This window comes from Nannobrachium achirus, assembly GCF_963921795.1.
Source record: "Nannobrachium achirus genome assembly, chromosome: 13".
Lineage (NCBI taxonomy): Eukaryota > Metazoa > Chordata > Actinopteri > Myctophiformes > Myctophidae > Nannobrachium > Nannobrachium achirus.
Genome location: NC_137833.1, coordinates 50,534,741 through 50,547,175, shown reverse-complemented (window position 1 = coordinate 50,547,175; position 12,435 = coordinate 50,534,741). Strand labels below are relative to the sequence as shown.

The window sequence follows — 12,435 nt, the reverse complement described above, 5'->3', positions numbered from 1 at the left end:
TAGTCGGGGTCCTTGACCTGAAGATCGTTGAAGACCCCTGCCCTAAAGGAACCGTGAGGGTCTCTGGACCTAGCCGCAAGCAACTCACGACACTAATGCTCTGATGCATTAAGGAGAACTCCTTCTAATGCTATTGACCAGAGCTAATCTAGACCTTACTTTGAGAATCACATATATAAAAAAATATATAATAATAATCACTCAGGTAAGACTTTCAAAAATATTTATTAAATCCAAACTCCAAACATCTTTTCTTCCCAAAATATGTACCCTAATTGTCTGACAGATCCATCACAAAATGGCATTATAATGTAATATTTACAATTAAGTGATAATAATATTGCACTCATAGGTATTTTACCGTATATGTGTACTTTATTCATATTTTTCAGCAGGCCTACCACCCAAGTACTCTCATATCTTAACTGCACTGTGCAGGCAATATTCACCAAGTACTCAAGTCCATTCACAGTAACTAACCACCAATAAGAAAAGTAACCGGAAGAGTGCGCACCTCAATGTTAAAGTGTCTTTTTATTTCTTCTCAAAATATATACGAATTTGTAAAATGGTTAGAAGTAATCTGAAGCTATACATGATTGAACATTTAAGGCGTAATATTTCTACAATTGATACAAAACCGGCTAGCCAGTATGGCCATAATCAAGGGAAGATTTTCGTCTGATAATAATGTATCGTGCATGTTAAAAGATTACTTTATATTACTTAAAGGGGAATACCACTCATTTTCAACAATGTTCGGTGAGTTAAGACCTTCCGACATGCACATTTCCGAACTCTCATTCGGTCGAATGCTTTTCAAAAGTCTTGAGTGACGTCATGTTGTAGTCGAACCGGACCTTTTGACCGAAAAGGGTGGTTTCGGTCAAAGTATGGACAGGCCTTTAGAGTTGTTGTGTGGAAATAAGAAAAAAGTCCCTCCGCTTCTGTGTTGCCTAGAACTGGAGTATTGATTGTGGGGTGATGTGATCATCACCCACATCATGAAGATGTATTCTTTGGCTTGCAGATTACATCTTCATGATATCACTGATCACATGACCCCACAATCAAGACTCCAGTTCCATTATTATTAGGCTATAATTATTACTTTTTACATCGAGGTGCCCACAATGTTTAGGTGCCCACTCTTCCTGTATCCATAAGAACAGGTAGGTGGCTGATAACGGCCATCACTTAATTGTTCTAATGCTGTTAACAATGTGCACTGCAATTATAAAACATTTCTCTGTAATATAATAAATAAATAATGCTCACATCAAAACAGCTGATAATGCACTTGTGGTCACATTCCTATAATCGGGTTGTAGTGGTAAGGTAAACTATTAATTGAAAAAGAAGAAAAATACATTTCTTTTGTGGTATAAAGTAAACAATTGATTCCAAAAAATAAAACTAATTTACATTCAAAACGGTTTGGTATATTGAGAGGTAGAATAAAGCCCCTATCATAGTAGGCACCGCGGTGATAAGCTATCCACCGCGTTGTAGTCTTTTTAAGTCATAAAACTACAACATTACGTCATTACTCGCGATGAAGAGCTAGCCACCGCGAACCCCGACACATCTCTCTGTTTTTACTATCAGACAGATCGGCCCATCACCCCGTTCACTGATTGGTTGATCTAGACAAGTCAGTCACAGTGATAGGACTTCACCGTGACTGACTGTGATGGCACTCCACTTGTTTTCTCACTTTAGGTGGATAGCTTATCACCTAAAATTTGCGGTGAATAGCTCTTCACCCTGGACTCTGATAGAGGCCTAACTGTCTTGTCATGCTATCATATGGCACCCAACAATTTCGACAGAAATAATGACATTCTTCAGCCATAATCCATAATCAAACAGTGCGGATTATTCGAATGCACCTCTTACATAAGAAATTTAAAAGAAATTCTACTTTGCAGTTATGACGAGTGAGAAGGGAGCTCTCTTTGACGTGTACCGACAAAGTATCCTGCTTTTCAATTTTGCTAAATTGGGAAAGAGCAGCTCTGACAACAGAATGCCAACCAAATCGACCTTCAGTGTAAGCCAACACCGAGCCCTAAAAATAAACCTGGGTCACAATCTGGCTCACAGCGCTGACATGTTCTATATGGAGGAGACGACTGCTCCTTACAAAGTACCAAGAAGAAACCATTTAGTGTAGCATAATGTCGTCGTACTGTACCAGGGACGTGCTGGGCCCCTGATTCAGCCCGGGAAAAATAGTTGGAAAGGCCCTCATTGCGCGCTATGGAGAGATCTCTCTCTATAGCGCTGCTGCTACTCAAAGATTTGCCATTTCAGATCATGACAAGTGACAAGCCAGTGGGCCAATTATATGAATTAGGCCTATATTTCGTTGTTGTCGGGTGGAAACCTTGTATGTCCAAAACCGTTTGTTTTGTATTTATCATTTAAAAAATGATTTAAACTAGTGAAAACAGCCGATCTACAAGCACAAAACGCCTCGCGGTGCGAGGCGTTGTGTGCTTGTAGATCGGCTGTTTTCACTACTTTTGTGCAAACAGTTAAATTTTTACTTTTATGCAAACAGTTTAATTATTTCCTAATGGCCCGGCCTGGACCGGCCGAGAATGAACCGGCCGTTCGGGAGTTGTCCCGCTTTTCCCAATGGCCAGCACGTCCCTGTACTGTACCCCGCTCAGAGTCTAACGGTTAGGTACACCGTAAAGTCCTCCGTGTTCAATTCTGAGAGTGTACAAATGTATAAATGAACACAGGAATTTACAGTCAGTCAGAGAATATGTCTTATTCACAACAACTGAATAACAAAAATAACTGTTGAACTAATCTTTGCCCTTGTGTATGACTAGGGATGGGACGATAAGCGATATTATCGTGATAAAAAACACTTGCGATAATCTTATCGTGGAGATTTAAATTCATTGTGAAATCATCCTCCATCCTCTATTGGTAAAACGTACCTATAATATACGTACTTGATAGTCTTTTTTTTCCACACTCTACCAAATCTCTTTGCCTAAAAATAGCCGATCTACAAGCTCACAACGCGTTGCGACACGTTGTGGGTTTATAGATCTGCCATTTCTTGGCAAATGTTTTGCCCCAGGGTAATGGATTTGGATTATCGCGATAATATCGTAAATCGCGATTTCCATTGTCACAATCATCGCGATATGACATTTTCATATCGTCCCATCCCTATGTGTGACTGACAACATGATTGCCATTACGTAATTCGAAAATATATAGTCTGAGCCTTGAATAAATATAGTATGTAGTGTATGTATGAAAATATCTTTCCAGCAGGTGTTTATTTTGTGCAGGACCTGTTCTCGTGTGCATAGAACAACTAAATGGTAAACCTTTTAAAAAAATTAAAAACGCTACAACTCAATCGATATATTGGGAAAGCCAGCGGAATCCGTCCCCGTAGCCTTGTCTCTTCAGCACGCTGCACATGAACACCTCCATGGGCCTCAGGTTCAGCTCCTTCAATGATACATTGCCCTAAAAACAATAAATGAAAGCACACAATTGAAACAAAGCAAATGAATCCGCAACAGATTAGCCAAACCGTGCACTGTACATGTTAGACATGCAGTGAAGTTTAATCTTGACTTGAGTTGTTACAGCTTCAATCCAGAACTTAGTTTAATCAATTAATAAAACATTATTGTTGTTGTGTGTTAATATAGTTTATACATGGCTTGGTTGAATGCTTGATTCTGATTGGTCAATCGCTGAAATCAGCTGTGAATTATATCTGTATAAAGAATTTTATGCAGTATCCAACATGACAGCCATGTAAACAAACACACAGTGTCATTTACAACTCAAGAATATTTAAAACATATTTGCAGCGAGAAATAGACGATGCAGTAACAGAAAATTGATTCAATTTGACCAACACTTCCTTGTTTTCCAAGGCAACCAACCGTATTGCGCTGGGGGGAAGCCCAACAAGGAAATACTTTGTTTTGTTTTGAGTTTTGAGTCAAATTATTAATTTTATTGAGTAGCAGTGTAATAAGCGGGATAATGTCTGGCTGAGACCGACCGCTCAGCCAGATCCCTTACATAACTAGTATGTCTGCAGGGGTTGGAGGAGGTGGGCTCCATACCAGATTTAGACCCTGGTGTCACGTAAGTCGAGGACACGTACAGGTTGACAACGACAGTGACGTAATTTGAAGCGGACTGCGCACAGGATTTGACAGTGGTGGAAAAAAACTTCCCTTTTCAAGTTTTCAAATGTATAAAAATCTTTTGAAAATAGCCGTTCTACAAGCTCAAATTGTGTCGCATTGTGACGCATTGTGAGCTTGTGGATCGGCTATCTTCAAATGGTCGAAATGTATGTAGGGCTGAAGTGGTAAAGGTAAGTTTTGTAATGATAATCAAAATCTAAAGGTTACTAGTAACTAAAGTCGTCAAATAGGCTAGATGTAGTGGAGTAAAAGCACAATATTTGCCTCTGAAATGTAGTGGTGTAGAAGTAAAGGTATTGAAAATCGGAAATACTTCAATAAAGTAAAAATACCTCAAAAATTGTACTTAGTTATTGGTTATGGCATAGTTGCAATTACCCTTCTCAGTCGGACATCAACATTTGGATTTTTAGCTTTAACCCTAAAGCTCTCTACTTGTGAACAGTCAGTTTTCATCTACAGGGGTGTCACAAGGAGGGGGGGGGGGGAGTGGGACTGAGTTACTAGGGCCCAAAGTGGAGGGGCCTTAATTATTTTATACTTTAGCTATTGAAAAATAGCAGATATACAAGCTCACAGCGCAGCACTCGGTGCCGCGCTGCAAGCTTGTAGATCTGCTATTTTTGAAAAGTAGTGGAAATTTGTGCAAATCTTTGAATTCAATTTTTAAGCCAACATTTGTAACTCAATTGTGCTTCTGGCGGGGTCCCTGGAACTAAATATTTTGAGAAGGGAAACAAAGGTTTTTCAAATTTTCACGATTTTTCAAAAATAGCAGACCTACAAGCTTGTATGTCTGCTATTTTTCAATAGTTAAAGCACATAATAATTGGAAATAATGTGTTCCCAGTCAATGAATCCTTGTACCCAGGGCCCAGAAATTGGAGCGACACCCCAGCTTGTGTACTCATGCGCTCCTCACCTTTCCAGTTGTGTGACCGTACAGACCAAACATTCCTCGCAGGGTGTCTTCACTGACGGCTTCTGGGCGATCGATCTTGTTCCCCAGGATGAGGACCGGCACGTTGTTGATGGTTTCGTCTGTTAGCAGAGCCTAGAGAGAGACAGGAAAGAGTCCATAAACATAAATGAAGCATAGCGTTAGTTGGTGCAGGACACGTGAGTCTTGCCCGCCTCGGCTGTAATCAGCTGTCAGTCAGATCCTTTCCTATTCCTCATTCACAGATCTGCTGATCATTACATCACACTGTTATAATCCAATCAGAGCTCTCTCTCAGTAGGCTTCTTTAAATACAGCTTGCATTCACTATATAGCTCTGCTTGTCTTTGATCCGAAGCTTCGGATCCGCTGCTGCTTAGCTGCCTCGTCCACCCCAGCCTCCACCTTTTGATCAGAGTCTGGCATAGGCTCAAATACTTGTGATTTTATGTCTGCTGATTCAAGCTAATATGTTTATGTATTGCTATTGTTCTACTATTGTATCCCTATAGGGGGTTTTGCTTAAAGGCCCACTTCACCTCTGGGACAACCAGGTCTTATTTTACTGTTGTTTGGGACACGATCAACACAATCCTGAGTTATTTTTTGTGTTCAATCTGTGTTTTGAGATATTTTAGTATTTCAGCATGACTAGTGATGCATTTTGCGTCATAAGATGCAGCATGATGCATCATATGCACGGTTGTCCCAGAGGTGAAGTGGGCCTTTAAAGGTCCCTGATTTTGCATAGCAAGATTCAGGGAACATGTCAGATCGCGGAGCCCTTTTATGCCAAGTTCAACTGTATTCCATTTGTTGCAGTAATGGTTAAATCTACTTTGACATAAGTGTTCCCGACTAAACTACCAACTAGAAACAAGTACAATGACTGTTCTAGTGGGGTTTTAAAGATAGTCAATAGGACTCACATCAAGTTCAACCTTGGCCTCTGCTAGCCGTGCGTGATCAGCACAGTCCACCATGTAGACGATGCCGTTGATGGCAGGGAGGTAGTTCTTCCAGATTCTTCGCGCTGCAAGAGTCAGACAACATGAATTAGATTCATCGTCAGCCAACAGCATCAAGCATAGCCTCAATGTGACTTCAAAGTTTCACGTTATAATTTTACTACAGTTCAGGGAAAAATAGAAATTCTCTTGTTATGGATTCTTATAATGGTCCACCATGGACATTTTCATCATTTTAAAATAACTTTTGACTGTACTACCTGTCAATCAATCAATCAATCAATCAATGAAACTTACAAGAAAACATGCTTCCACATCCACTCAAAGGCAGGTGAACAAGACAGGCAAAACAACAAATGAAATAAACGCACTGCAGACAACAGTGTTCACTATAGCGTGCAGACCTTTTCCTTTGCCCGTCTTATGTGTGACGACCTACCTTGTGTATGACCACCAAGATCAAATGTGGTAAATGTCATTCCGGCAATAGTCAGCTCCTCGGATGCTGAAGAAAGACAATTTCACAGACATGAGCTAAGCGATGAAACAGATTCATTAATCTACAGTGATAACAACGGGGCTGATTTCCTAAACTGCAGATGAATGCACTGGTTACTTGGATGCAACGTGGGCACGTGTTGTCCCAGCCGGTCGTCCCTGAGCATGTGCAACAGCGTGGTCTTCCCTGCATTATCCAGACCCAGAAACACCAGCTTGCCACTCTTCCTGTACAACCCTGAGGACCGAAAAACACAATAATGTCAAAGTTCTATCGGCAGAAAGAGGCATACAGGGGCGTCACAAGGGGCCGGGGGAAGTGGGACTGAGTTACTAGGGCCCAAGGTGGAGGGGCCTTAATTATTTTATACTTTAGCTATTGAAAAATAGCAGATATACAAGCTCACAGCGCGGCACCGAGTGCCGCGCTGCGAGCTTGTAGATCTGCTATTTTCGAAAAGTCGTGAAGATGTGTGCAAATCTTTGAAAATAAGTATTTTTTAAGCGAATACATTTTGCTTCTAGAGGGGTCCCTGGAACTAAATGTTTTGAAATGGGGGTCCGCGGCCAAATACATATCATTTTGGGGGTCCTTCACATGAAAAGGTTTGAGCACCACTGACATAGAAACATCGTTTTAAAAAAAATAAAACTTAGAAGGATTTGAAATATTCAAAGACTTCACGAAACAAGCGCGGCACTCGGCACCGCGCTGTGAGCTTGTATATCTGCTATTTTTCAATAGTTAAACCACACAATGTGAGTGAATCCTTTCCTTGTACCCAGGGCCCAGAATGTGGTGCGACAGCCCTGGAGGCATATAGCGTAGCAGAGGAACTCAATCTGAAAGCCCAAATGCCTAATATATCCCCTGGCCAAGGGAGGGATTCCCTCCTGACATAAGCGGTAGCTGTTTGGCTTTTACCGTAGCCTCATGGGAACTCCGGGTTTGAAACTCAGCCAGGTGTTACAATACCATGGATAGGTCGCGAGTTCAGGAAATCACTCAAAGCCTGGGTTCCCGAGGCTAGGAAATCACTAATATCATCTCACATTTTAGCAATTAAGTCTATCCTTGATCGAGTAATACTGTACCTAATAGCTGCAAGACGCTGCTGACACTTCTGTAGAGCCAATCGAGGATGAAAGACATGTCTTCAGCCTGCTGAAATATAGATATATTATCTGTTATCACATGACAGGAGAGAACCAATAAAAGGTCTGATCTACATTTAGTTTTTTTCAACCTTTATTTACCCAGGGTAGGTATGCTGAGCACAAGTGCTATTTTTCAGCAACACCCTTCTTCACACTCACACAAACACACACATTAAAACCCTGGGAGCTGCCCAGTGCAACCACAGTCTTATTACATTATTATACTGTTGGTCACTTAGCAGCTCCATTGGAGAATTTGGGGGTTCAGAGCCTTGCTCAAGGGCACTTCAGGACAGCTATGTTCACTGAAACATCTTTAGGACATATATACATACCCATACCCATACGCACACGCACGCACACACACACACACACACACACACACACACACACACACACACACACACACACACACACACACACACACACGCACACACACACACACACACACACACACACATACACATACACATACACATACACATACACATACACACACAGATACAGTTGTTGTCGGGTGGAAAACTTGTATGTCCAAGACTGTTCGTTTTGTATTTATCGTTTTAAAAATGATCTAAACTAGTGAAAATAGCCGATCTACAAGCACACAGTGCTTGTAGATCTGCTATTTTCACACTGCTGCGATGGAGTTTAAAATCACAGGCCAATGTTGACTTGTACTTGCCCGTTTTTCAATCGAGAGCTTCTGGTAACTCTGATTAATGTTGAAGTAAGTAATTACTAAATAAACTGTATAAAAGAGGAGAAACGTGTTAATCCCACCTGGGAAATTCCGTTTCAGCTTCGACCTCAACTCAAAATGTACCGCAAAGGCTCAGTCACCTCTGGTTTTTAGCCTAGTCTTAGCAGCAGCAACTGGTCGGCCGACTTTGGATGGGGTGAGAGCTCGGAGGGGAGCTGATAGGGGTTATAGAGTCTTGCTCACTTCCACATGTAGACATGGGAAGGCCTGTCACAAATTCAATTATCACATAATCGCCTAATCGCAATTATTCCGCATAATCGTCATAATGGTTTCCAACTTTCCATGTTGAAAAGTGTTCATACATTTTCAAACATTTCCCAAATAAGCTTACAACACGTGTTGTAAGCTTGTAGATCAGCTATTTCCACAGTCTTTGACGTCTATTTGAAAATTTGTATTCATATTTTCCAAAGTTCAATGCCAAAGAAAATGTAAATCTTATTTGCGTGACAATTAATCGTCAACTTATGAGTTCATTCATTAAAGGAGCTATAGTCAACTTTTTCTTGAAAAACGGATGCTAAAATAAAAAATTATGTTTCGAAAATATTTTATAAAAAAAATAAGCTTCATATATGTGTTTCTATTCAAAAATCCACCACAGACCACAGAAAAGGGTAAAATAATGATAAAATAATCATTTTGGCCATTGTCAGACCGACACTTTGTTTACATTCTAGTCTATAGACTAGGATGTAAACAAAGTGTCGGCCCTACAATGAAAAAGTTGACTAGAGCTCCTTTAAGTATCACGCAAAGCTTGGCCAATGTGAACCTAGGCGTACAACCCTATGCAACAAACGTTGAGCACTTTGTGCCAAGATGTATGTTGCTTTATGTGTATGTTTTTGGGGCCCAGACATTTTTTGGGGGCCCAGACAAAGCCAGATGTTGGAGCTTAGCTCCTCCCAGGAGCACCACTCAAAAAGCACAGGAATATACAGTTCAATACAGGGTCTGCTAAGGGGATTTTAAACCCAACAAAGCCTATGGCTTGTTTCCATGGGGGTCCTTTTGTACTCAATTGATCAAAACTTCACCAGTATTACCAGTAAGACTCCCTAATCGGGAGATAAGCGACCGTCAGGTCGCAGCGTGATTTTAGGGCAATATCTGTAGGGGCAGTGTCCAAAAATGTGTTTGAAAAAGTCGGGGCTTTTAAGCCGTGACATCATTTTGTAGGCAGAGGAGAATCTGCCCCCAGAGCATTTTCCGTCCCTCGCTATTTAAAAAAACAAAGACTAAAAAATAACGACTAAAGTATAATTCTAACACTTTCCTTTCAACAACAAAGAGAAGAAAAATGTGTAAATAGTAAAAATAGTAAAAAGATTCACAGAAACTGGGGGCAGAAATTCTCCTCTGCCTACAAAATGATGTCATACTTAACAGCCCCTATAATGTTGATGACATGAGTGTAGACATACTGTGTGTGTACCGATTTGCGTGATTTTAGGGCAAAATCTGTAGGAGCAGTGTCCAAAAATGTGTTTGAAAAATTGGGCCTAGATGGCCTGCCTTACAGCCTCAGCCATGACCACACTAATACGACATTTAACATACAAACACTTTTGCAATAAGGATACTATTGCATTGGAAATCTTGCACTGAAGTGCATTGTTTGCCACCAACCCCCCCCCCCCCCCCCCCCCCCCCCCCCCCCCGGACCCTGGATTACGTTACTGGTATGTGTAAGCCCTGTGGCGCAATCACACAAGTGGAACAAACTGGATGCTGCCTGGGGGAGAAAACAAAGCTATAGCGCACCACCCAGGGGCGTCACACCAAATTCTGGGCCCTGTGTACAAGGATTCACTGCGGGCCCCCCATGAATGTTAACTATCGAAAATAGCAGATATACAAGCTCACAGCGCGGCACTCAGCTTGTAGATCTGCTATTTTTGAAAAATCGTGAAAATGTGTGCAAGAAACCCCAAGATGATATGTATTTGGCCACGGACCCCGATCTCAAAATATTTAGTTCTTCCAGGGAACCCCAGAAGAAAAATTTGAGTTAGAAATGTTCGCTTAAAAAATACATATATTCAAAGATTTTCACACATTTTCACAACTTTTCAAAAATAGCAGATCTACAAGCTCGCAGCGCGGCACTCGGTGCCGCGCTGTGAGCTTGTATATCTGCTATTTTTCAATAGATAAAGTTATTAAGGCCCCTCCACCTTGGGCCCTAGTAACTCAGTCCCACTTTCCTACCCCTTGTGACGCCCCTGGCACCACCACCACCAACACCAAATGAACTGTATGACTGGGTTGTTCACAGAGCCATTAAATGAACTGTACTTTATTCTGAAAGCCGTTTTAATGAATCTGTAGTTTGCAAAGAGGGCAGCATGTCTTATTATTAAATGTACTGTGTCTTAATAAATAGTAGCCTAGTACAGGGGTCCTCAGAATTACTACAGGGGGTCCTCCAAATCTTTGTGTGATAGATTTTTTTCTCCTTTTTTATATTAACCACTTGAATCCTATAGCGTCCATATCCTGAGAACTTTAGCCAAAAATAGCAGATCTACAAGCTCACAACGCCTCGCAGCGATCGGCTATTTTCGGCAAAGACGTTTGCCGTATAGAGGGGAAAAAGAGCAGACTAAGTACAGAGTGAAATGTCAAGTTAAGTATTGACGGTTCAAGTGGTTAAATACGTAAGCCTATCTCTCTGAAAACACAAATTCACATGAATCCAAATTACAATGATGATTGTGCTGTCAAACAATGAAACGATATGGAATCTATGAAGGGTTAGTTAGGTTCTCAACATAAGTGGTCCTTGGCATGATAACGTTGAAGACCCCTGGCCTAGTACAGTGATCAAACTACAGTAGCTACTGTAGTTTGATCAGATATGGCTGTCTAAATAGATAGTAGCAGTAGTTTGTTTAGAGAACAGTCTGTCTTATAAAGATAAAAACATAGGCTATTAGAGAGAGATGTCTGTCTGTGTTTGTTAAGAGTTGTCTCAATGCAATCTCTCTCAGTCTGAAGTCTCACTGTAGGCTATGTGTGTGTTCTTCATGCCCAGACTATTTTTATGACAAGTTGTGGCTCTGACACTCGATCGCACCACGTACACACACGCACGCACGCACGCACACACACACCCACACACACACACACACACACACACACACACACACACACACACACACACACACACACACACCTGTCACTCTCAGTTGAAAGTGATGCAGCACTATTACAATGAATACTGATAAAAACTATTTCTAGAAGATAGAATGCAGTGGTATTTTCAGTAAGTGTTTTCTTAATTATAGCCTATGTGTTAAGTGCGCTATAGTTCATTAATAGGCTAGAAAGTGCGCCATTGAACATTTAGACCTACACATAACATCTTCAAGTTAATTTAACTCACTGCATTTACATTTAAATTACATACACGGCTAAACCATGCGAGAGAACCAGTAAACAACGCTGTTGTTGTAAACAGCGCACTGAGAGAGTTGCGCGGAGCCGCTCAACAACAATAAACTCTATAATAAACTCGCTCACTCACACACACACGGATCTCTATGTAGGGCAGCTGTCTCTCTATCACACGTTCAAGTTCAATGTCATACAGACAAGATGATCCCACACTGGACGTTCTCGGGTTTTTACCTTGATTTGAGCGTTTGATCAACTCCAGATGAAACACTCTTTGGTCCAAAGCTGCTCTGCCCGTCGATCGGCAGGTTACAATGTTACAACATTTGACAACTCACCGGAACTGCGTAACAGTTTTTTGGGGGAGAGAGGGGGGTCGGATGGGAGGGGGATGGGGTGTGGTGGGCCGTGGGGGGGGTCACATGCCGAATATGATCCTTTTAAATTAAACAAGCATTAAACTCACACGACGACAGCCTTGCCTAATAGGCCTACATA

The 12,435-nt window shown here is 41.3% G+C and overlaps 1 protein-coding gene across 2 annotated transcripts; it reads right to left on the bottom strand.

Annotated features, from left to right (window-relative positions):
- Window positions 1-3,090: 3,090 nt before the first annotated feature.
- Window positions 3,091-12,265, bottom strand: sar1ab (secretion associated, Ras related GTPase 1Ab). 2 transcript variants are annotated; one of them, XM_080739862.1, is made up of 7 exons: window positions 12,172-12,265; window positions 7,707-7,773; window positions 6,730-6,849; window positions 6,553-6,618; window positions 6,075-6,178; window positions 5,128-5,259; window positions 3,091-3,504 (listed from the first exon to the last, which is right to left on the bottom strand). In XM_080739862.1, exons 2-7 carry the CDS (start codon window positions 7,762-7,764, stop codon window positions 3,388-3,390), a joined length of 597 nt encoding a protein of 198 aa, XP_080595988.1. In that variant the 5' UTR covers window positions 7,765-7,773; window positions 12,172-12,265; the 3' UTR covers window positions 3,091-3,387. The 2 variants fall into 2 exon arrangements, with proteins under 2 accessions (XP_080595988.1, XP_080595987.1); XM_080739861.1 differs by having other exon boundaries at window positions 7,707-7,776; window positions 12,172-12,252.
- Window positions 12,266-12,435: the final 170 nt, after the last annotated feature.